This window comes from Schistocerca cancellata, chromosome 3, assembly GCF_023864275.1.
Source record: "Schistocerca cancellata isolate TAMUIC-IGC-003103 chromosome 3, iqSchCanc2.1, whole genome shotgun sequence".
Taxonomy (NCBI): domain Eukaryota; kingdom Metazoa; phylum Arthropoda; class Insecta; order Orthoptera; family Acrididae; genus Schistocerca; species Schistocerca cancellata.
Window position 1 is genome coordinate 596,564,302 of NC_064628.1, and position 27,127 is coordinate 596,591,428.

General features: G+C 38.0%; 1 protein-coding gene across 2 annotated transcripts in view; it reads left to right on the top strand.

Moving 5' to 3' along the window:
• Nucleotides 1-27,127, top strand: part of LOC126175484 (uncharacterized) — an 81,496-nt gene that overhangs the window by 49,529 nt on the left and 4,840 nt on the right. For both annotated transcript variants that reach the window (XM_049922301.1, XM_049922302.1), the window contains one exon: nt 18,818-19,118. In XM_049922301.1, the coding sequence (XP_049778258.1) occupies nt 18,818-19,118 (301 nt within the window). The remainder of the gene's footprint in view (nt 1-18,817; nt 19,119-27,127) is intronic.

Sequence of the window (27,127 nt, forward strand, 5' to 3'; positions counted from 1 at the left end):
TGAAAGGGGAAACCAGATGGCGCTGTGGTTGCCCCGCTAGATGGTGCTGCCATAGGTAAAACAGATCTGTTTGCATTTTTTAAAATAGGAACCCCCATTTTTTTATTATGTATTAGTGTAGTACATAAAGAAATATGAATGTTTTAGTTGGACTGCTTTTTTCGCTTTGTGATAGATGGCGCTGTAATAGTCACAAACGTATAAGTACGCAGTATCACGTAACATTCCGCCAGTGTGGACAGTATTTGATCCGTGATACATTACCCATGTTAAAATGGACTGTTTACCAACTGCGGAAAAGGTCGATATCGTGTTGATGTATGGCTATTGTGATCAATATGCCCAACGGGTGTGTGCTATGTATGCTGCTCGGTATCCTGGATGACATCATTCAAGTGTCCGGACCGTTCGCTAGATAGTTATGTTATTTAAGGAAACAGGAAGTGTTCAGCCACATGTGAAACATCAACCAAGACCTGTAACAAATGATGATGGCCAAGTAGGTGTTTTAGCTGCTGTCACAGCTAATCCGCACATCATTAGCAGACAAATTGCGCGAGAATCTGGAATCTCAAAAACGTCGGTGTTGAGAATGCTACATCAACATTGGTTGCACCCGTACCATATTTCTATGCACCAGGAATTGCATGGCGACATCTTTGAACGTCGTGTACAGTTCTGCCACTGGGCACAAGATAAATTACGGGACGATGACAGATTTTTTGCACGCGTTCTATTTAGCGACGAAGCGTCATTCACCAACAGCGGTAACGTAAACCGGCGTAATGTACACTATTGGGCAATGGAAAATCCACGATGGCTGCGACAAGTGGAACATCAGTGACCTTGGCGGGTTAATGTATGGAGCGGCATTATGGGAGGAAGGGTAATTGGCCCTCATTTTATCGATGGCAATTTAAATGGTGCAATGTATTCTGATTTCCTATGTAATGTTCTACTGATGTTACTACAAGATGTTTCACTGCATGACAGAATGGCGATGTACTTCAAACATGATGGATGTCCTGCACATAGCTCGTGTGCAGTTGAAGCGGCATTGAATAGCATATTTCGCGACCGGTGGATTGGTCATCGAAGCACCGCACGTTCACCAGATCTGACGTCCCTGAATTTCTTTCTGTGGGGAAAGTTGAAGGATATTTGCTATTGTGATCCACTGACAATGCCTGACAACATGCGTCAGCGCATTGTCAATTCATGTGCGAACATTACGGAAGGCGAACTACTCGCTGTTGAAGGAAACGTCATTACACGTATTGCCAAATGCATTGAGGTTGACTGACATCATTTTGAGCATTTATTGCATTAATGTGGTATTTACAGGTAATCACGCTGTAACATCATGCGTTCTCAGAAATTATAAGGTCACAAAGGTACATGTATCACATTGGAACAACCAAAACAAAATGTTCAAACTTACCTATGTTGTGTATTTTAATTTAAAAAACCTACCTGTTACCAACAGTTCGTGTAAAATTGTGAGCCATATGTTTATGACTATTACAGCGCCATCTATCATAAATTGAAAAAAGTGGTCCAACTAAAACATTCATATTTCTTCACATACTACTCGAATGTGTAATAAAAAATGGGGGTTCCTATTTAAAAAAAACGCAGTTGATATCTGCTTGACCTATGGCGGTGCCATCTAGCGGGCCAACCATAGCGCCATCTGGTTTCCCCCTTCAAGCTAGACTAGTTTCGTTCTTTATAGTTTTTTCGTTTGACGCTTATTTCGTGAGATATTTGGCCCAGTCACCATCAATGGACCACCCTGTATACATTATAGTCTGATTGTTGTTTTGTTTTAGTACATTCTGTTAAATTATAATTTCATTACATTGTTCAGTTCCAATTATATGAGTATACTTTTTACTCTCATTTGGTTTTATATTCTTTACATAACATTCATACAATAATAGATTCTGTTATCTTTTATGGCATAAACTGACATACTTTTCATTTCAGTTTACAGTGACTTCTTGTCAGACCACATTTATCAATTTCAAAGAATTAAAGAAGTAAACAATTGTTGCTACAATAGATTCTATGCGCAGCTCAAGTAACTACGCATGGCCTCGCCTGTCTAGCATTCTCCAGAAAGGTTCTACACACTACAAGGTTGAAGGAGTTTCATGGAAAGTCATTTATGTGCTCAGTTCCATCTCGTTGCTGGTCTCAACTGTGTCCCCAAGAACAAATTAGTTTGTTGTTTATAAACACAACGCGAACCTGACGATACCAAACATATCGAATACTTATTCAGTGTTTAAAGTGCAGCTCAATATTTACTTGTTATGTTCATTGTATAAAGGATGAACAATTTCATATGCTGAGGTATACAGAGTTGTATCATGAATACTATATGTTATGTACAGTGAGCGCAAAACAGTGTTTATACGAGTAACAACATGTATAAATATTTCAAAGTACATCAGATGTTTGACGCTTTCATGGGCAGTCGACGTTCACATTAGTTTGGTTAGACCCCTTAATTATTTGGTAGTGTTCAACCTTAGTTCAGCATCCTGATATGTGATGTACTGCAACTGTTTTCTTCTACACGTATTTTCACATTATCACATTCATACATAACATAACTTTACAACTATATTTACTTGTGCTGCAGTCCTTTCTTATGTTTATATGGTACTTTCTGCACTTTAGGATGTGTCAATTCAAGGTTCCCTGGAAGAAAAAACTTAATACTAACATAAAACTAAGATTTCATAGATAAGTGTAAAGTGGCCCAGTGGTCACTAATACCTCTTTCTTATATTCAACCATATATTATTTACTACAGTGTGCAGTCGTGCTTTCACAAACTCATTTAATGTCATGTGTGCGGCTCTACTTACCTTATAAATCTGAAAGATAAAGTGTATCATAAGCGTGATGCAACCTCTTATTCAGTTTGCCACTTATATTGTACTCACTTGTTTACCTGCAGCAAGAGTTTTCTGGTCTCTCAATTATAATTAGTGTATGTACTTTCAGTACTTAAATTTGAAAGTATTTAGATATAATGTATATAGTAGCATAAATTCAGTAAATATCTCATAGTTTAGGATCCCTTTCCATGTATATAATCCCTTAGCTTATCTCTGTCTTTATTGTGTAGAGAGACATAGTTGTAGTATAGACTCTCCCTTAATTTTCTATGTCCCTGTTTATGCAACAGGCTTTAAAAATGCTAGTGCAGGCTGTAGCTCTTAGGGTTTGTTTGTTTTGGGTGCTCCAACATTTTCAGCTGTGTCTATCTGGCACGCATGCGCTTGCGGTTTTATTTATTTATTTATTTATTGTTCCGTGGGACCAAATTAAGGAGAAATCTCCATGGTCATGGAACGAGTCAATACATGAAATTATAACACGATATTAGAAACAGATAAAATGAAATATAAAAAAACATATTCAGGTGACAAGTCGTAAGTTTAAATAAAGAAAATCAATAATGTAACACTGGAATTTGCTTAATTTTTTAGCTCTTCCAGGAGCTCCTCGACAGAATAGAAGGAGTGAGCCATGAGGAAACTCTTCAGTTTCGACTTAAAAGAGTTTGGGGTACTGCTAAGATTTTTGGGTTCTTGTGGTAGCTTATTGAAAATGGATGCAGCAAAATACTGCACTCCTTTCTGCACAAGAGTCAAGGAAGTGCATTCCACATGCAGATTGGATTTCTGCCTAGTATTAACTGAGTGAAAGCTGCTAACTCTTGGGAATAGGCTAATATTGCTAACAACAAACGACATTAAAGAAAATATATACTGTTAGGGCAATGTCAGAATTCCCAGACTATTGAATAGGGGTCGAACTTACACCACATATAGCTCGAACAGCCCATTTTTGAGCCAAAAATACCCTTTCTGAATCAGAAGAATTACCCCAAAAAATAATACCATACGACATAAGCGTATGAAAATATGCGAAGTAGACTACTTTTCGTGTTGAAGTGTCACTTATTTCAGATACTGTTCTAATGGTAAACAAAGCAGCATTTAGTTTCTGAACAATATCCTGGACATGGGCTTTCCACAACAGCTTACTATCTATCCGAACGCCTAGGAACTTGAACTGTTCCGTCTCGCTTATAATACGCCCAGTCTGTCTGATCAAAATATCGGTTCTTGTTGAATTGTGAGTTAGAAACTGTAAAAACTGAGTCTTACTGTGATTTAGCATCAAATTATTTTCCACAAGCCACGAACTTATTTCATGAACTACATTATTTGATACTATTTCAATATTACACACAAGATCCTTCACTACCAAGCTGGTGTCATCAGCAAAACAGAAATATTTTTGAATCACCTGTAATACTAGAAGGCATATCATTTATATAAATAAGAAACAGCAGTGGCCCCAGCACCGACCCTTGGGGAACGCCCCACTTAACAGTGCCCCATTGGGACTGAACATCCCTACCACTCTCAATATTGCGGAGAATTACCTTCTGCTTTCTGTTCTTAAAGTAAGAGGCGAACCAATTGTAAGCTACTCCCCTTTCTCCATAATGGTCCAACTTCTGCAGTAATATTTTGTGGTCAACTCAGTCAAAAGCCTTTGTTGCCCCACTTAACAGTGCCCCATTGGGACTGAACATCACTACCACTCTCAATATTGCGGAGAATTACCTTCTGCTTTCTGTTCTTAAAGTAAGAGGCGAACCAATTGTAAGCTACTCCCCTTTCTCCATAATGGTCCAACTTCTGCAGTAATATTTTGTGGTCAACACAGTCAAAAGCCTTCGTTAAATCAAAGAAAACACCTAGCATTCGCAACCTTTTATTTAATCCGTCCAAAACCTCACAGATAAAAGAGAATATAGCATTTTCAGTTGTTAAACCATTTCTAAAACCAAACTGAACATTTGACAGCAAATTATGTGAATTTAAATGCTCCAGTAACCTTGTATATACAACCTTCTCAATAACTTTAGCAAACACTGATGGCATAGAAATAGGTCTAAAATTGTCAACATTATCAATGTCTGCCTTTTTATAAAGTGGCTTCACTACCGAGTACTTTAATCGGTCAGGAAACTGACCACTCCTAAAGGAAAAGTTACAGATATGGCTAAGTACTGGGCTAACATACATAGAACAATACTTCAGTATTCTGCTAGATACCCTGTCATATCCATGATAGTTCTTGGTCTTTAGTGATTTAATTATTAACTCAATCTCCCTCTTGTCAGTATCATGGAGGAGCATTTCAAGTAACAGTCTCGGAACACTTTTTTCTAAGAGCGCTATATGATTCCCTGTTGGGACTGGGTTTCTATTTAGTTCACCTGCTATATTCAGAAAGTGATTATTAAATACTGTACATATATACGACTTATCGGTAACACGGACATTCCCACTATGCACTGTTGACTAGCTTGCTCCCCAATGCGCATGTGCTGCATCACTCTGTTACCACTAATGTCACGGCGAGTTATGTATTGTATTGTGCGCTACTGTGAATTTCACAAGTTTGTTTAATCATTTACAACTGGGCTACGCGAAAGCCGAAGTGTTGTGTTTAAAGTATCGTCATCTCTAGACACACACAAGTAAAATTCTTTCTTGTTACATCCACTCACCTTATCATTTAAATGTTTGACATATAAGGAAAACAACACAAACAAAAATTTTCCTTACCAACTAACAACATAAATTTTGGAGTATGATCTTCCAGCATCTTAAATCTAATATTGCCATACATATGTGCAACTTAGAGGGTATATAGCCCTTCTTCAGTATATAAATGTTCTCAAGTCTTTGTGTGGGTAAAGGCCCTTGTCTTTACCCGTGTTTGTGTGTGCCGATCTGTATTTTCCCGGGTAGGAGATTTTAGTAATTATGTATGGTCTGGTGTATAGTAATTGCCACTTACAGTTCAGTTTTCCAATTTTTGTGGATTTGGGATGTGTTCTAAGTAATACCTTTTGTCCTATGTAAAACTGTGTTGTACATTTCAGCTTTCTAATGTAAATTCCTTTCCTACATTAGCCCAGGTTTCAAGGTAGATTACTGCTTGTCATATTTTATCGTCCAGTGATAATTACGATATCAGTATCTTGGGCAAAGGTTTTTCCCATTCATCTACTTGCTTGCAATTGAACATCAGCTCATTTGGTGTAAATCCAGTTGATGTTTTTGGAAGGTTGTTAACAACTTGTAAGAAAGGTGTGACATATTCAGTCCACTTGGTATGTTTACGAGTTATATAGGTCCTCACAAACCTGTTGGATTCCTTAAACACCCTTTCTGTGGGGGATGCTTCGGGATGAAATTTGAACACTAAAATGTCTTTGATTTGGTTGGAATCTACAAACTCTTTTGGTTCACGTCCAACAAAATGTGAGGCATTATCTGTTAACATGACTTCTGGTTTTCCTACTCGTGCAAAATAATCCTCTTTAATTCATCTTATTATTGAACTGGCTGTAACTTTTTGTACAGCATACAGTTTTACATATTTTAATGAAAATATCATGCAGGACTACTATATATTTTACTCCGTCTTTACCTCTGGGATAGGGTCCAGCCACATTTAATGATACCATTTCTAGAGGTTTCTTAGCCACAGTGGGATGAAGTTCTATCTGTTTGGAGATGTTAGAATGTTTTGCTTTCTGGCAAACAATACACTTTATTACCACCTGTAGTACTCTTCATCTAAGATTGGGGAAATAACAATATTTAGCTATTTTATCAGTAAATTTTGCAGTGCTATAATGGCCCCAAGTATTGTGTATATTTAAGATAAAATCATCCACATATTCCTCTGGCAAACACGCCGTTTCTAGTTCAGGAGGGTTCCTATGGAACAGAACACCTATGTGTATAGTGAAAAATCTTTTTAATTTTTCATCGCCGTTATGTGTAGGTTTTGCTCTTACCTTACTCCAGTGTGTGTCTTCCTCCTGTAATTGCTCCATGTGTTTACATATGACGACATAGCTGCTCTACCAGATCGTTGAATTCCTCTAAGCCTTGTGGTAGTTGAGAAAGAGCATCAGCTATTATGTTTTGATTTCCTTTTATGTATACTACTTCAAAATCGAATTCTTGACGATACATACACCACCTGTCTATCCGTCAGTGTAGCAATTTACAAGTTAACAAAAATGATAGGGACTGATTCAGATTCTGATTCTTTATTTGCCAATGACCACATGTAGTGAAATAGGCTTTATAATGATGTCAAGATACATAAGAAGTTACTATATTAGTTAGTGTTTACCTTACAAGTACAAATTATTTATGCCACATTAATCAATTGCACAGAATTGCAATCATAGACTTAAAACTCAATTTCTATGTTACAAGTATCCAAGAATTCTGTAAGATGGTAGTATGAATTTTATATTAACCATTTGTGCAGTTTACTTTTAAAATTATTGAAAGTTATATTGAGTGCATTATGTGGTAATTTGTTAAGTAATTTCAAACAGTCCACTTTGTGAGAGTTGCCTGTTTTTGTCACTCTATGTCTAGGAATGTCAATACTCTCTTTGTTTCTGGTGTCATGAAAGTGTATGTTCTCTTTGGTGTTAAATTTTGTTTTGTTCTTTTTAGCTTATATCAGTGATGCATAAATATAAAGATTTATCACTGTCATTATTTTCATTTTGATGAATAAGGGATGGTAGTGTTCCCTAGGAACAACCTTGCACATTATTTGTGGCACCTTTTTCTGCATCAGTAGTACATCACTGTCATGACATGAGTGGCCTCATAGTAACAGCCCATAAGATATGAGACTGAAAAAGTCCAAAGTAAGCTGTTCTGAGATTTGTTACGTACTAGATCAGACGGTTTCCAGATGAGGTTGGACACCGTTGATAACTTTCTGCAGACATGGTTGATATGGGGTTGCCAGTTAAGTTTGGAAACAATGTGTATCCCAAGCAGTTATACGGATTTTGGTTCTACCTTTTTAGCAATTCCAAACTGCAGATGCTGAGTTTACTCTGGTCAACATAGAAGTTTGTTAGCCAAGAACCAGTTTAGTGTTAAGGTGAGAGTGTCCTGTGATTTCTGTGTAGCTTCGATAAATCTCGATTTGTGCTGATTAAGGTTGTATCATCTGCATAGCAGATAACTGACGTGTAGTGGTTCCGCCTCCTTTCATTTCTTTGTTCCAGTCCTCAGTGTTGGCGTACTGGCTGAAATATGGGGTTGTAGTTTGGCCACTGACTACTGTAAATAATGTAGCTGACAAATGCATTGTTGTGTTCACTGTCTTTTACTTTCACTTTTCACAACCCCTCAATATACACATTTATATGGCCAGTGCACTATTGCTTAACTTTCCATAAGCCTCAATAATAGTTTGCAGGTGAACATCAGGTAAGTTTGGAGCAGACACTGTCATTGTTTTTACACACGGCCTAATTATTTAACACTTATTCCACAGTTACTTTGAAGTATTGTTGTTCTAACCAACACAGGTTTCTTGTCTGAAACTCTGCTGTGGACTGACTGGCTCATGACAAAAAATTATTATATAACTTCCCAATAATAGGTACTGAAACTACACATTGTTTGAAGTTAAATTTAGAGAAATTATAATTAAAACTTAACTAATTAAATTAACAGAATAAATCGAAAAATTGCGTCTTTTTAGCAGTTTCTTCTACTGCAAGAGTTAGGCTGAATTATTTGTTTAAATCATGAAATTAACAAATATCATTACACAAACAATGCTTTTGACAAAACTGTTAATCACTTTGGAATTAATTAAGGGGTGGCTGTGCTAACATGTTTTCGAATAGAGAGCCAAATAGATACTTTAAGATTACTAGCATTTTGTCTTCCAAATGTTTCAATTATTACATAAATTATATTTATTTATATGTCAACAATAGATTTTCATTACAAAACAATTACTGATTTTACCCTATAACAAGAGATACTAACTAGGAATAGTCAAAATAAATTAGAAAATCAATTACATTCATAAAACTAAGCAAAATCAGATCTGGTGTTATATTCTTTAAAACTGAGGGCCAACTTTTCTCTTTTTTGAAAATGTATGCTAATGGTAAATAGTTAAAAGTAACAAAACGAATTTAAGAAGGCAGATTGCAAAACAAGAGGGGAATTAAAATTATCCCAGCTTGCTTCGTCACACTCAGGCTTGCTTCGTCACACTCAGGCCCAACATAAGATGGCAAATCATTAATTGCAACAGTGAAGAAGAAAGGACCAAGGACAGAGCCCTGAGGTATGCCAGATGCGACACTATTCATGGAAGAGTGTCTATTTTGAATTGACACAAAATTGTCTCCTGTTATTTACATAAGAGTTGATTATTTCCAACTGTGTATTATTTATACCATAATACTTTAGTTTGGCTACTAGGATGTCAGAGGTGATACAATCAAATGTCTTTCTCAGATCACAAAGTTCAAGTGAGGCTGTTTATTTTCAAATGCATTTAATGTCTGATTAACTATTTCAAGGACTGCAGAGTTAGTATTTTTTCCCTTGTCGAAAACTGTGCTGTGTATTACAGAGGTGGTCATACTTTCAAAACAGTTGCTTACGTAGCTGTTTGTGGAAAATTGCTTCAAATATTTTGGAAAAGATTGATACATGAGACACTGATCTGTAATTTTCAGGGAGGTGTTTTTCCCCCTTTTGTATATGTAGAACTTTGGAAATTTTGAGCTGATCAGGGAAAATTCCAACTTTTAGGCATTTATTCATAATAAAAACATGTGGATTGTAAATGAGGTATATTGTTCTTTTTATTGTGTAGTTAGATATCCAGTAGTAGTCCATGCTTTTCGAGTTTGAAAATTTTCTAACAATATTTATTATATCTGTGGGTATGACAGGGCCCCAGTGACATTCATGCCCCTCTAGGTAGCTGATCAGCAAGTATATCAATTGCTGGTATGTCTGACTGTTTAATTTTTGATTTTAATTCATTTACTGTAGTTGTAAAATATTTATTGAGCTCTTCCGGCTCAAGTAGAATGTCTTGTTTTATAATATCCCAAGCAATCTTGCATTTGTTTGGGGCTCTTTCTACGTAACTTTTATAGGCAGCTTGTTTGGCAATGTTAAGGTTGGCTTACATTTCAGATAGTCTTTATAGTAAGTATCATTTTGTTCTGTCCCAAATTTGCCATTGTTTTTGTGTGTTTTGTACAGTGAAAGCATCTTATCCCGGATACTAGGAACATCATCAGTGTACCATTTAAGCTTTTTACCTTTTCTATTTGGTTTAGTACTGGTTCTTTCCATTGGTGAGCAAGAGTGCCATAAGTCAGTATATGCCTTAAGGAAATTATTAAATAGAGTTTCAACAGTTGATTGATCTGTGTCATATTCATAAACAAAGTCCCAATTTATCTTTCTGAGGGAGTCTGTGAATAACTTAACATATTCTTCTATCTGACCTGTAACCCATGTCATGCTTGGCTTCTTATAATTCTTATCTGACTGTGTTCACAGTGTACTTTTGTATGTTTATCACAAATGAAATATTAAAACTTTTTGAAGGATCAAATTATAGTGAAACTCTCCTACTCCATGACTGAATATGAACGTTCAGCTTCGGATAAGATGTGACTGGCGAAGGGATGAGATTTCCCTCTTCTTCTATCATTTGAAAAAGGCATGCAACCAGACCGTGGAAGACATGTCGGTGCATAAACAAAAATCTTTCTTCATGTCTGGTTGAGATAAAATATTACCATTTAATAAGGCTTGCTTGATGTTTTCGAAATGGGTTTGACATTGCTTGTCCCATAACTGAAGTCTGTTTTTCTGGAGAAGATTGAGTAAAGCATCACTATTCACTAGTTGGTTAGGGATGAACTTCCTGAAAAAATGACACTAGCCTAAGTGTGCCTTTAATCATCTCTTGTTCTGAGGAACATGGCAGTTCCAAATGGCATCAAGTTTTTTAGGACTGGCAGTATGCCTTCCAAAGAGATTGTGTGTCCTAAAAATTTACCTTTTCTTGTCCGAAATTAATTTTCTGGAGATTTGCTTTTACTCCATATTCAGAAAAGCAGCTCAATACTTTTTCAATTAATCTTAAATGTTCTACCCAAGTAGGTGTAACAAGTAAAAGGTCGTCCACGTATACTGTTACCTTACTCAAAAGCGGGCCCTAGCACTCTATCAAGTGCAGAGAGAAATACATCTGCTCTTATGTTCAATCCAAACGGTAATACTTGAAATTCGAAGCTTCTGCCCCATATATGAAGGCAGTATACTTCCGACTTTCTTCATGTGGTTTTATGTACCAATATGAAGACTGGAGGTCAATTATAGTAAGAAATTTAGCATCACAGTATTTCATAAGCTGTTCCTCTAAATTGCCTGGCCATGTTTGGACTGGTACAATAATCTTATTAATGTTACACGTGTCAGAGACCAAGTGCACCTTGCCATCTGACTTACTCATGGCCAAGATAGGACTACAATAAGGGGAAAATGATGCTTGTATTATGCCGCATTCAAGCATCCTGTTAATCTCTTTCCTTACTGCTTCCCTCTTTGTCCACGGTATAGGGTATGAGGTAGCATAAAAGGTTTCGTGAGGATACACTTCCATTTTGTACACTAAAACCTCAATAATACCTGGTCTTTATTCAAATACATGTATATAAGCAAGTATCAGTCCCCTAAGTTCCACTTGCTGTTCTTGCGACAAGCACTTGGATTGACTTACCGTTGTGCTTATTGTGTCGACGTTTACTTCTTTTGCTGACAACTGTTTGTTATCGTATGTGTTGACAAACATAACTGTGGGATTTACCAACTGAACTTCAAAGTTGTGAGTAAGTTCAGTTTTACATCTGTTAGTACTTCCCCTGATTAGGTCTATTACAAATAATTGGTTATTTGCAGTGAAATGACATTGGCTTTTTCCTATATCAATATGTACTTGGTGTGTCCTAAATGTATCCTTACTGATTAAACAATCAACTATTAATTTCTGTACTATTAAAAAATTGCATCATGCAGATAAGTTTCCTAATTGTACGGGAATTAAGGCTTATATCTTGACTCCTTTCAATTTCTGACCAGCGGCAGTTTGTACCTTGCAATTTTGCATTGGCAGTGTGGGTATTCATCCATGTTTCTTCAATTCTTGAAAGAATCACTGTGACATCAAATTAGTCATAGCAACTGTGTCAAGCACAATGGGTACATCAAGGTCAAATATTTTAGCTTTAATAGCAGTTTGTAACTTGTCCTCTGCCAAGTTTTTCAGTGTACCCTCATTACCTTGATACAGATTGTCTCTCACATCACTACCATGATTGTATCTGATAAAGCAAGTGTAAATCAAGCTTGTGGCCCCATTCCCTTCCAAGGGCACAGAATGGGGGCCTGCCATGACTGGTTCATGTTTCCCGGCGTCGTGGTGGCATTGGTCTCTGAGTTAGGCGTAACTTCAACTATGTAGACTGTTGGTGTTTGATTGTGACAATTAGTGTCCTGAGAGGCTCTCGACTCAAATTCTCTTTGCCCCTGCGTGTTATTTGGCATATGTGTGTTACTTTGATAGCCGAATTCCACTGTCTGTGGTTTATTCGGTTGTCTGTTATTGTTTTGATTTTGCCAAGCGATCAGCTGATTGTTGCTGGTATCTTGTACCTGTACATATTGTACAGGATGGCCATACGCTACTCACCCATTGTAGTTGTTTTTGCTAAATTTTTGCCTATTTCTTTTATATCCGCCTTTGAATTTATGGCTTTCTCCATCGCCATTGTGATTATCGTTACCATTTCCATGGGTCTGTTCGGGGCAAGGTTGTCATCCGTGTTGTACTAAGAGTCCGTTGTTTACTTGTTGGTCCGTAAATCTCTGTGGCAGTATCGGTGTATTAACAGGCTTGGGTTGTACTGGTCTCTCTTCGTATATTAATCTATTGAGTCCAGTACTGGTAGAAAGTATTCGGTGTCGTGTTCCAGTATGGTAATGAGTTTTTCCCTAATGTGGGAAGGAAGACGGCTCTGTAAAATTTTCAGCACATCTACTTGAGTTACTGGGTTTGTCCAGTATCTGGTTTTATTCAAATATTTTTCAAAATAGCCTCTTAAGCTTCCATACTTGCTAGAGAATGGAGCTGGATTGAATACTTCACGTCTGAGCCTCTCTTGTACTGCCTCACGCCAATACTTATCCAGAAAGGCTCTCTCAAAGTGTTCATAATAGAGGCAACATTCCACCATGTCCGTAGCCCATAGCAGAACATCACCTTATGTGTATCCAACAACAAATCTAATTTTCTGGGCTTCATTACAGATATGACGTGAAACATTTCGAAATGCTCTAATAAAGACAACAGGGTGTGTTTTTTTCCCTTCCCAGGTAAATATCGGAAATTGTTGATGCCTAAGTAATCCTTCATCTGCAAGTAACGTTGACAAACATGCCACCCTGTCAGTGACATTCGCTTGTGGGGTAGCGAATGGCAACTGCGCTTGCTTGACAGGTGCAAATGCCGGCAAGTGTTCTTGCATTCTGCAACCTTTGCTATTTTCCTTCGATGGGCTAGCACCATATTGTGGGTAACCAGTAAAGGTATCTAACTTCTCTAAAAGCAAAGGTTTGTTTTCTGTCGTATGTTGTTTTGGAATGTCAGTAGTTTTAGCAATACTGCCTCATAACCTTTCTATAACCTTTCTTCTGCTTCCTTTAAACCCGAATCTATTTTAGCTAGAAGATGGCTTTCTTTCTCTTTTGAGCTGCTTCTACAGTATCTGCATAAATTTTGCACTCTGACAAGGGTGCTGCCCATATCCAGCATCTTGGCTTCAGCTTTTTCGGTTATTTCCTTTAAATCTGCACATAACTTATCTGTGGGTAGGTTTTTGCATACATCTTGCAGCTTGCTGACTGTGTTCATCACATTTTTTACCAATGCATCCACTAGAGATTGCATCTCCTGAATTTAAGAATATGCTTCACTAAGGTTTTGTAACTTACCTGCAAGTTGTTCCTGTTTATAGTCTATGGACGTTTCTTTTTCTGGTAATGTGTTTATATTGTGGGATATGTCGGTAATTATTTCTTATTTTAGTTGTTTACTGAGCTGTGTGAATTTCCCGGATAATTTGTCAGATAATTCAGTGCTTGTAGTTTTGCTCACCTCACTGAACTGTTGTCTAATACTATTCTTGAAATCATTAAATGCTTGATTTTGCTGTGAAAACTGTTGTCATATATTTTCCTGATGTCTTGTGAACTGCTGTGTTGTTAGTTGCATGAGCTGTGTCAAATTGTGTGTCGCTACATTGCTTTTATGAACTGCTTTCTGTTCTTGTGTTCGAGATGTTGTGAGCAAATAATCCAAGGAATTTTCGCTGTGAAAAAATGTCTCCTGGTGAGACCTGAGAAATTCCCATCAAGCGTCATAAAAGTGATATCATGATTAGTTATATTACCAGTGTCATCATTTTTTAATAGTAGGCTGCCAGCATGGTGGTTTTGGTAGTCATCGGCCAGTTCATGAGTTGGTGCATTACTTTCAACTGTTGCCAAGCTCGGATTTCTGACATCTTGGCATACTGCGTTTTGTAATGAGTTCTCAACAGTAGCCATTTCAAGATTTTAAACATGGCTGCAACAGCAACTGTTGAAATTCTTCACGATAAAGGATGACAGCCAAAAACAGTTGCAGGATAAATTTTTTTTTATTAAAATTCTTTTATTTCTATTTCTATTATAATAAAATTTTTATCCTGCAACTGTTTTTGGCTATCATCCTTTATCGTGGAGTAGCCATTTCCTTTGACTCCATTGTGAACAGTGTTTAACAAAATTATGAAAAAAAGATTTTCAAACATGAAATTTTCTTTATATTGGTACTTTTCAATTAAATTAGATTTATGTGCATATTCATTCATTAACCTTATATGAAGTCTTCACGGGTTGTCAACCGAGTAGTGTCATCGTCTCGTAGCAACGTTTCGATGGAATGCGTCTCTATCATATTCAGGTGAAGTGTCGGGATACCGTCGGTCGTGGGCTGATATCTCTGCTGGACCGCTCTCCGCTTCCCAGTGCCGGCCAATCACACGCCCGCGGATTCGCCCGATATACGTAGAGCGGCTTGTGGTGGGGGGGGGCGATGCTTGTGCAGGGTTTGTGTCCCGGCGTCCGTCTTTGTCTGGTCCGTCCATGGCCCTTGGTGGAACGGAACGTCTTCTCTGATTTTCCTGATTGCAGGCTCCCAGGCTGTGCTGAGATGGTAGCCACTCTTGCAGTTGATTAGGTTGTCGTGTAACCGTATTTCTATGGACTCTTTGATTACTGAGTCCCAAAATCCATTTGCACTGCATAAAATTTCGGCGGCAGAACACAAGGCACTACGGGCACTCAAGGAGGACCAGGACACAGTGGTGTTGGCAACAGACAAAGGGAACGTGACGGTGCTGCTTAAATCAGAAAACTTGGCAAAAAATCGACTCCCTCCTGCAGGATCCTGTCTTCAAATGACTAGGGAAGGACCCCACCACAACAGTGACTCGCAAGACCGTTGAGATGCTGAACAACTCGGGACTAGAGAAGAATATCATCAGGAAGCTGTACCCGAGGGCACCGGCACCACCACATATCTATGGCCTTCCGAAGGTCCACAAAGAAGGCATTCCATTACAACCTATTTTGAACACTATTAACTCGCCGACATATGGTATTGCTAAGCATTTATCACAGATGCTAAAACCCTTGGTGGGTTACGGTCCACACCATGTGAAACACTTGGCTGAGTTTGTGAAGGTACTACAGGGTATCTGGCTGGAAAATGAAGACCTACTAGTCAGCTTTGATGTCATCCTTATTCAGACGAGTACCAATAGAAGACTCCCTGGCTTTACTTGAAGAACACTTTGAGGAGGATATCATCAAGCTCTTTCACCATGTGCTAACCACCACCTATTTCAAATGTGGTGGGAAGTTCTATGAACAGATAGATGGTGTAGCTATGGGCTCCCCCCTAGCACCAGGCATAGCCGACCTATACATGGAGCACTTCAAAAAGCTAGCACTGGACACTGCTAAACACAAACCAAAAGCCTTTTGCAGGTATGTTGATGATACTTTTGTAGTTTGGCCACATGGCAGGGACAAACTGCTAGAGTTCCATCAACACCTCAATGGTATACATCGAAATATCAAATTTACCATGGAGATAGAAGAGAACAGAAGCTTACCCTTTCTGGATATCGTGATCACAAGAAACGTGGACAACACGCTGGAAAACACAGTGTACAGAAAGAAAACACACACTTACTAGTATCAAAAGACTCTCAATATTCAATACATATATTCAGCATTTAAATTTATGTACTTTTTTTTTTACTACCGCCATTATGTGTAGAACTTGGTATGACAATGCTGGTTCTGGATAGGATCGCTGCTGCTGCCCCCCCCCCCCCCCCCCCCTCCCTCCACCTGCTCACGCAAATTCTTGTCTGCTTTGGTCCTCTTGGTGCAGGAATCTTGACGCGGGTGAAATGATGAACAGATGAGGTTATAAATGAACTTCCTCTAGCTAATAACACTTCTTTAATGTCTAGTTAGAATACACATTTTTTAACAATATTGATGCGGAGGAATTTGTTATACGTCTTCCTGCTACCACTTATAGACACAAACGGGTAGTATCGCTGGTACTATATAACGTATTATTTTATATATATTTTATATTTATAAAAAGAAAAGAATGAGAGAAATAATAATAATAATAATAATAATAATAATAATAATAATAATAATGTGATTCATTACAGCTCATTCTCTAAGTGTGAGGCGATCGACCATCTTTATTGTTGAGTGTACCACCTCTCATGGCCACTGTTGGTACTATGTGGCATGAAAAATGACTATCGTATTTAATGTTCTGTGTGTTTGCACTATTACCAATATTATTCCATCAATATTAAAAACTTAGTAACCATTTCATAATACCTAGTTACTTTTGCTCACCTTGTTTCACTATTCCACAGCTTTCAAACAGCTTTTTAATGCAATACTTGCATTTAGCTGTATAGCTTGGTATTTTAGTCCACTTTATATGTGTACAGCCGTTTCTCATTTTATGCCTACAGTAATGAGATGATAAATTATGACCATGTTGGTACATCTGGTCTCTCTCTTATTTATTCCACTTGATGATTTGTTATGCATGGCATATCTGTAGAAATACTTTGGATTATTCAGTTTCCTGATATGAGAAGCTCATTATCCTCGTCTAACAGGCTTCTTACGCTTTTACGGAAAAATCCAAACATTTTATCATTGTTAAACTGTGTTCGATCGAAGTTGCTGTTTCTAGTTTCTCGATTGAGTGTTGCACCTGTATCTGGCAGCTGTATATTACACAGAAATTTATCCTAAAATGGTCTAGTGAAAATATTGTGAGTCTCAGGAATTGGACAGACAGCACTTGTTACACAGAATTCTTCTAGAAATTAGTTCTGCAAGGAACCTCTTATCAGAAACAAACAGGTGTAATTAGGACATGAAGAAATTTTCACCTTCACGATATAGATTGGAAGGGCAGGTAGTTGTGGGATAATGTTCTTTGATTACCAAATTTTGCACCAGCGCACAGGATTAAATTTAACACCTTTTTTTAGTGCTTCATAGTGGGAGTATGTGTGATGCTGTTGTAGTAATCTGTATTTTTGCATGAAGATGTTCAGCTCAGCATCAAATTTTACTTAAGGGGATTTACATTAGTTAGCTGTATTAGGTTAGTTTAATTCATTCTTTCTTTCAACAATAGTGTAAACGTCACACTGCATTCTGTAACCAATTATCCTTAATCGGCATGGAGTGGGTGGGTGGGAAGGGGGGGGGAGGGGGCAGGTGAGTAGATTTGTATGTGTTTGAATGCATGTCTGAGATTTAAGAAGAGAAATATGCCAGTTAAGAGAAACAACAAGAGATATTCATACCTGCTGTGCATAGATTTTTGACACAACCAGCTTGCTCCCAAAGTGTTTCAGCATCCACCATAAGTAAAACAGTTGGCAATGAAGGCAAGCTGTTTGCGCTAAAGGATAAAAAGTGACACAGCTGCAACCTGAAATAAAATAGTGTTTATAGAATTGAGGGTACAAAGTATCAAAATATTTGTAAATGTTATATTACTGCATTTTAGTATGAAAAATATGAGCCTAAGTAACTTACTGAATATGAAAACGTCATGATTGCCTCCAAGAGCTGCCGATAAAATTTCTTTAATTAACATCTAGTTTCAGTCCAGAGACCATAATCAGGTTCATAAAAGCATTTTCAACGTCATATTAGGCAGAATAAAATCATTGGCATCAGATGGTAAAATCCATGATTTCGTCACTGTTGCCACATAGTAATATAAACTACATCATCATTCGTTTGGATGTATTCTATATTACTATGTGATAACAGTGACAAATTCATGAATTTTATTATCTGGCACCTATGGTTGTATATCACCTAATACGATGTAAATGCTTTTATGAACACCCGATGATGGTTTGTGGAGCAAAACTGGTTTGTAGAGAAATTTTATCAGCAGCTCTTGGCATTAAATGTGACATTCTTCAGATATTTATGAGCTGCAGACACCACATTCTGGGGTTGTTTATTTTATCACGTTATATTTTTTGGCGCTGAATCATCATCTGTTATGAAAATAATTAATTCAGTTGAGGAGAAGGATAACAGGAGGAGACTATTTGTGTAATAGTGTACTGTGTAGGTCTCATTTTGAATACTTGACTTGTAGCTAATTTGGCCAGAACAACTTCTGACATTTTTGTTTATCAATTTTGCAGAATAAGACAATCTGGCTCAAGAACCTCTCAGAACCTCTAGGACGCTTGTTTGCAGATACTATGAGTCTCTCGAATAAACTATTTGATGTACATAGTTGTATTTCAAGAACAGACGTACAGGAAGAGTTGGAGTTGAGAAATATATATGAAAGAATGGAAAAACAATTTTTAAGACTGTCAAATCAAGATAATATTGTTCATACTGTGAGCAGATCAAGATCAACACCTCAAAGGAGTAAACACACCACTCCATGTCAGAACATGGGACTGTGGTACTGGAGGAAGACCACTATTTTTGATGGTATGAGGATAGTTACATCTTTTTACCTGTCATTCATTGTATAGATATTAAGGTCATGTATGTCATTATAATTATAATACTTCTTACATGTTATGTCATTTCATGGAAAATTATATTTATAATTGTGGACATATTTTAAAGATTTTCTGTATGTGGCCAAAAATGTCCACACACACACACACACACACATTTCTGTTTATTCCTGAAACGTTGTCTCATAACTAATAGTGTTCTGGGACTTCCTCTCATTACTACAATACTACAGTTTGATTATCAGAGAAGACACTCTACTGTGTTCTTGTATAATGGAGATGGAATTACTTCTTGACACACATTGCTCTGGTTCCACATACAGATGTTCAGTGGGGTTCTTTTCAGAGTTTTGCACAGCCCAGTCCAACATATTCACCTTATTTTCTCCAAATCACAAACTATATAAGTAAACATTTTTATTGGTTTCACTATTGAAGAAGAAGAAGAAGAAGAAGAAGAAGAAGAAGATGATGATGAAGGGGGGGGGGGGTGAGAGAGAGAGAGAGAGAGAGAGAGAGAGAGAGAGAGAGAGAGAGAGAGAGAACTGTTTGAGATAAGTTATCATCCACTTCGATATGCTTTCTTGGACTCCATGATTTTCATTGTTATTAATGGGATAGACAGACACTACAGCAAGCTAGTATAAAGTGTCAGAAAATCAGCTAAGTGCAAAGTCTGTGCATTTTGCACATTTGTATACACAAGGTGACTTACAGTTTTTCCTTTGTACAAATGAGACATGTAAGCCAAAGAAGTAGCTTCAAATCTATAGATATTAACATTTAATGTACAAACTAATACGCTATTCTCCACTAATATCAAAACTTGTGTGAATGTCATGATATATTCTGTATTTTAGAACACTAGTTTGTAACATAACATCACTGCTACTCTACATTTGTGCATTTTACAAATTTCATTGTTAGTATGTTCATTCAATTATTACATCTAATTTTAAGGTATTTTTGTGTAAATAATAATGTATTTTTGAGAAATTTTAGAATCTTATGAGTGCATGCACATAATGTATTTTGTGGAAAACTGATATTTGTGAGCTACAGTTGTGTGTTCAACTGACTTCGGCAACTTTGTGATTTGGAAAATAATTTATCCTTAATTGCAATGTTGATAGTTACATAATTAGTGTGATTTTGTTTCTTTTCCCAGTTGTTGCCCAGTTTGTTCTGAGGAGATATTTAGAAGATGATGATTGTGGCATAAATGTACTTCAGATGACTGCTGTGGTGTAATATTGTGTTCTGCAGTTATTGTAACTATCATATTGTACACAGTTTTGTTTGCCCTTTCAACAGCAATTTATAATGTCTCCATTCATTGCAAATTTCCACTATTTTACAGTTTGTTAGTGAGCATAATCCCATCAAAACAAAAAATTCGAGACTTAAGTTCCAAGAAGTTAAATTTTGTCTCAGCTTTTACTCTTATTATAACACAAAATCTTTTTGTTGATGCTTAATTGCTTAACTTTGTAAGGAGAGCTTTTTATCCTCATAGTGTAACTTACCCAGAAACTAAACTAAGCTTGTTGATTCACTTCTAAAGCCATTTGTTTACTATGGAGAAAAACATTACACCAGTTAAAATGCAGTCACTGGGTCTGCTGTTGGCAAGTGGGTGGAAATCGCTCTGACAGCTGTCAAACAACTGGAAACTGCTGCAAATGGTTGTGTATGTGAGATAAAAAGTCTTACATACCAGACAGATCGAATGTACTTCAAGTACTCTCCTTTTCCATGCGTATTGTCTCTTCTCCAGAAAATACACGGCGTATCATTACTTAAGAATTAAACTGCGCGTAGCAAGTCAGTGGTAGGTCTAATTGCAGAGGCCAGGAGAAATAAGAGTATTATGCCCATCCAACTAACGAACAAATTTAAAGTTCTTTGTCCCACTGAAAATGAGTCAGTGAGACGTGTTTCATTTGTCGGGAGGCCTGCTTTGTCATGCACCAGGAGAAGTAAGTGCAGAAGGGTAAGGGTCTGTTCATTGTCAGCAGTTCAGATGTATAATGAATAATGACGCCACATAGGAAATTAGCGGCAAGGGTGAGATAGATCATCTTTTGCTCTCTGTTTATATGCCTGGATGCCTTGTTTATCATGTTAAAGAAGCTATTTTGGCAGCCATTGAGGAAACAGGATATTATGAGTTGCAGATTGTAGCACATGTTAGAATGAACAATTCTTGTTGACTGGGCTCAAAGGTCACACTTGAATCATATTGTGACCCCCACTCCGTTTTCCTTATTCTGCGTGGAATGGAAGGCTTTAACAAGAGGTTTTTGCGACAAGCTGTGCTGCACCGTACAGTTTCAGAACTGTAGCAACCTCCTTAATGGGTCAGAAGTGCATCACACATCCGAGACTGAGAAGAGGCTGTTTGTGTGTTAAGCAACTCTCCATCCAGTTCAGATAACAATATCTGTAGGAAACCTTAAAGTATTAGTGTAAATTCCAACTAAATGACCCCAGTAGATATAACTATAAAAAAGCTAGTGATTAACTGCTGAAGCATTAGTGACAAAGTTCTAGATTTTGAAGCACTCCTGAACAGCAAAGGGGCTCACATATATTAGGTAAAGAAAGGTGACCTTCCTTAGATTTTTTGGGACAAGCTTAAATGTACATTGAAAGGATAGGTTAATGGGAAAGGGAGGTGGTGTATTTGTCACAGTAGGCAAGAAACTGAACTCTGCTGAGACAGAACTTAAAGCTGCTTGCAGGATTGAGTATAAAGATTCAGTGTAACAGATGGGTATTAATTTATATTGAGAACCAGCGGTTGGCAACTAGATCAACCCCCAGGGGGTTCATGATGACTCTTGTGGGTATGGCCATGGTGAGTGTGGGTGCTGAGTCATTGAAGTACTCCACGTTTTCTGTACTGCAGTTGCTAGCCCCTAGTTTATTCCCCCACTCATTATAGTTTATTCCACTTTCCTGATGACAACCTGGCTTTCACGTAGGTTTTAGCTTGGCTTATTCTTGTGGCCCCTTAAGTTAATTTCTACCATTCTCAACTTGGTCCCTTCCCAGGTTTGATGTCCATACTTTCCAAATTTGACTGAAGTGTGAATTGTGCAGGGAAAGGTACAGAACAGAACAGTGAGGTCCATATCTAAAAAAGTTACTTTTATTTGCCATTATTAAACCCATCAGTGGTTCAGAAAGGTGTTCAGTACGAAGCAGCAACAATCTTTGATTATTTGCCCAATCTCACAAAATATCTGACAGGTAGTAAAACAGATTTTCAGTCTAACCTAAAATCATTTCTCCTGGACTACTACTTCTGTTCCATGGATGAATTTCTATTGAAAAACTGCTGACCAGTAAACAACATAAACATCAACAACACTAGTGTATACATAATCAATAAAAGAATCATTCAAATGATCTATGGAACATGTAACTAATAAACATTGTACTTGTGTATCTGCCCAGGCATGACCATCCTGACAGCCACTTCTAGGTAAACTGCTTCCCTCTCCCAAAACCTAACATAGTAGCCAGTGCATAATACAGACATAGTCTGTGACCACTGACAGTGTGGGGATTGCACTTCTGGTTTCTGCACTGTAAACTGTCTAAGCATGCCAAGGAGTAGGTGCCCATTCCCACTGGAGTACTAGGACTCAGGGTAACACTCACCATACCAGGTGGCTGAGTGGCACTTGGGCAGAATGTGCTGAGTTGGATTGGGTGACACCAGAGCAGACAGTGTGCCATAAAGTGATTCAAACTTACTAAAGCTAGTGGTTGTGAAGCCCTGGCAGTACAACTCCCAAGTGTTTCCACCAGTTGCTATGCGGTGGGAGAAAGGACAAGGACATTGGCATAGAGAACTCTACTCAACACAGTAGCTAGTCTCTATTGGAATGGAGAGATAGATAGATAGATAGATAGAGTGAGTGAGAGAGAGAGAGAGAGAGAGAGAGAGAGAGACACAGAGAGAGACACCGAGAGAGACACCTATTTAATGACCAAACCTCAGTTCTTGGTGTTACACATTGAATACAAGTTTGAATAGCACTGCAAAAGACACAGTGTGGTTCCTCCTGATCAGGACAGCACGCTTGTCAGACTTGAGCTGTACTTCTATAGGTGACAATCCAGAGTCTTTTACTCCTCGTATAAGTTTACACAAATCACAGAGCATTATCTTGGTAATTGAATAAAAAACTGCATGCCGGTCTCCAGGTGAGAGGCACAGTTTGCCCGCTGTATCCAGAAGGGGCCAAAGATAACAGAGTTGACATGGAAGTCTAATGTTTGAGGGGACAACACGTGCAGAAAAGGTGGAGGCCATGATCAGACCTTATGCACCATCATATGTGCAATGCTTTGTTTGCTTCCATTTGGTTTGTACATCATCTTGATGTTCAATGAATTCATCTGTGGTAATTATGGATGTACCCAGCATGATATCACACCTTGTGTCCATCCTAAAACTTGTGTCAGAAGTCTGGACCGACATGATCCCGCTTGTCAAAGTGCTCAGTTTTCAATAAGAAACAGTCAGTCCAAGAAAACAATCACTTTGGTCATTTACCACACTTTGATGTGAAAAAGAAAATGCTAACATCTTCATCACATGACCACTTTTGCAATGGCCTTGGAAAAATCTGGGTACCGATCCAGAAGACATTACCCCTCTTCACATGAGATGGAGTCGACCATTTTACCAAGTCTTCTCTCAGCAATGTCAGGACTCTGATCCTGCATCATCACCTGGAGAAGCCTTTGTCTTGTTCAGTGTCGCTCAGTAAAATTGACCACCCTTCAGGGAATTCATTTTCACAAACCATGCAGACTCATAGCCTGTGGTGTGTGTGTGTGTGTGTGTGTGTGTGTGTGTGTGTGTGTGTGGTTGTTTCTGAAGAAGACCTAGTTGGCTGTGAAAGCTCATTTTCTAAAAGTCTTTTTGTTTTATCTGTCTATGACTCAGCATCTGCGCTATATGGTGAGTAGCAACTATGCTTTTCACGATATTGTTAAATTTTCACCCTGGATTTTCTGTTCTTTGCTCACTAAATTTTGTGTTTCTTGTATGAACTTCATCTTCAGAACAGCTGTTTAAACAATTGTGTGTTTTGTTGGAATGGATAACCAGGAATACAGCTCCATCGTTAAAACTATTTTTCTTGGATTGTTAACACAAAGCATTTCAATGTTGTTGGTGGTTAGTCATATGAAGGACGTCCCAAAACTACAATCAATATGAAAATGTTGAGAGCAAGCATAGGTCATATTTGAACTATCTGTGATTAGAGAGTTGCGAAATAACTAATATTATATGTGAGGTAGCTGTGCAGCATACTGCTTATTTCCTGAATAGAACTGCTCACCAAATAGTAGAAAAATTTAGCAGGACTGTCATAGCTAGCAAAGTGGAAGTTTTGAGAGAGTAATGTTCATTCCAGTGGCCAGGACAACATAGCGTAACTGAGCTTTTGTAACACTATGCACAATATGAAGAAGCAAGGAAAATCCATAGCAGTGAGGAGATTGTCACAGCAAATTTAGGCTGATGTAGCACTCTGTAACAAAAAGACAGTCAAATTTTATTTGTAGCAGGGTCAACAGATATTAACGATATTACAATGCAAGACATGGTCTTATTTAGAATCGAAAGCAGTATTGTGGCAGAATCATGTGAACAATCTCAGTGCAGTGATCCACAGCGGTGGTCAGAAAGTTCTTGCTGGCAGTCATATGGGACAGCCATGTATTGCAGACAGTGCCCGGCTGGGTATACAAAGAATGCATCAATTAATGTATCTTCACACATTGCATTTTATATGAAAGATCAACAATGAGAAAGCTTTGTGTAGTATGGTCAGCACATTTGTTTAATACTGACAAAAGGCAAATATGAAAACCAATTTATCGCTTTGTTTAGACCATTTTAAAAAAAAGTCCCGCAGATTTTTTATCAACGACGCATGATGCAGGTCAGCTGTGAATCATTTGCTCCATGCCAGAAACCAAGCAGCAGTGAAAACAGTGAAAGATACTGACACTGCTCCAAAAAAGATGAAGTTGGATTTCATTTGTTGGAAATGTTAAAACTAGTGTTTTTCTGATATGATAAAGGGATTGTTATTGGTGCATAGTTAAATCAAATTGTGAATACTTCACTAGACTTCAGGTTCTGCTCGATGAAAAACAATCGCAAAGAGAGCCTGGATTGCAAAGAAACGAAAATCAAGACCTGCATTTTGTAAAATTACTTTCTTCACTTTGGCACTGGAATTGTGGGTAGTTTTATCTGCAATATTAAGTCCATTAGTTTCACTCTGAAAGCCATACTCTTGACCATAGCCTGTAACTAAAAGTTCATCATACATAATGATCTGCATTTATTATTCTCACGAAAGTTAATTTTCTCTTTTGTCAGTTTATTTTAAACTCCAAATAGCATGGCACTTGTTATTGAATGCCTACACACAGTACTAATCACATGTTCAGCATCCACGTTTTGCATTAAGCTAAGAACATTCAATACATCATAGAAGATTCAGATCATTATTGTTATTATGTGGGACATTTATTCCAGTAATTATTTAGGGTATGGCTAATACAGACATATCATGAAATTAAATTACCTATACATATGTACATATTGACACACAAGAAACTTAAGTTTATCTTTACAACTGAATATCCAGTCCTTCAATCCAGCGCACTGCATATGGAGTTGCTAGCAGGAAGTCCTCTTTGGCGCCGTGATAGGCTCGAATCCTGCATTCACTGACAATGTGGTGAACAGTCTGGTATGGAGCCCCGAAGTCACAAGCTGGATCAGGCAGCTTCTTCCACTTAATGGGAGCATCCCTGCATCGCCCATGACTGGTACAGATACTGTTGAGAGTAGACCAGGTCTTGCGTGGTAAGTCGAATCCACTTGGAAGTTAAGCACCTGAGAAGATGTTATGCAGGTGCATATCTGTCACTGCTTCCCATCGACCTTTCCATTCTTCAAGAGGTTTGAAATTCGTAGCAACCATGTCAGCAGCATCGCACAGAGTTGGATGGCGTGATTTCAGTCTCTTGCGATTTAAAAGTGGCAGGTCGCTATGCATGGGTAGATTAGAATTCCTGGAGATCTTGTGGAATTCTCTCATAAGGGCAGTACATCTGCATAGATCAGGAGGCATTATACCGGTTAACAGTGGAAGCCAATAAACTGGAGTAGATCTGATTGCGCCAGATAGTATGCGCATTGTCATATTCAGCTGGGTATCAACAAGCCTTGTATGATGACTGTTCATCCAAACAGGTGCACAATACTCAGTACTTGAGTACACCAAGCCCAGAGCTGAAGATCGCAGGGTGGTTGCTGAAGATCCCCAGGTAGTTTCACATAGCTTACGGAGGATGTTGTTTAGAGTCCTCAGCTTTTGGGCTAAGTTAACAAGGTGTTGTTTGAAGCTTACTGTACGATCCAGGATGACACCAAGATATTTTGGGTTCCAATTATGATGAAGGATTCTGCCTCTGAAACTTACTTCCAGTTTTACGTTCGCCAACTGGTTATTTAGATGGAAGCAACACACTTCTATTTTACTCACACTGGGTTGAAGTCTTCAGATTTTGAAGTAATTATCTAATGCAGACAGGTCATTGGCTAGAATCTCTTCTGTTGTCTTCATTTCCTGGTGTTTCACAGCTAGAGCCAGGTCATTGGCATAGCAGTATTGTCTGGACGAAGATCAGATAGATATAGGTTGAACAGTAAGGGTGAGAGAGAAACTTGAGTTCATGGGTTACCACCAATCACCACATCAGCACTTTACTGTTCTATGTTTCTTAACCTAAGTGCCTGTTCACCTCATAATTCCCTGGGTTCATGGCTTGAACTGCTCTTTAGCACTCTGACTTCTTAATTCTACCTCATCAACTCTATAACCCTATTTTAGCAGCCCCACACATTCCTTCCATACCTGCACTTTCTGT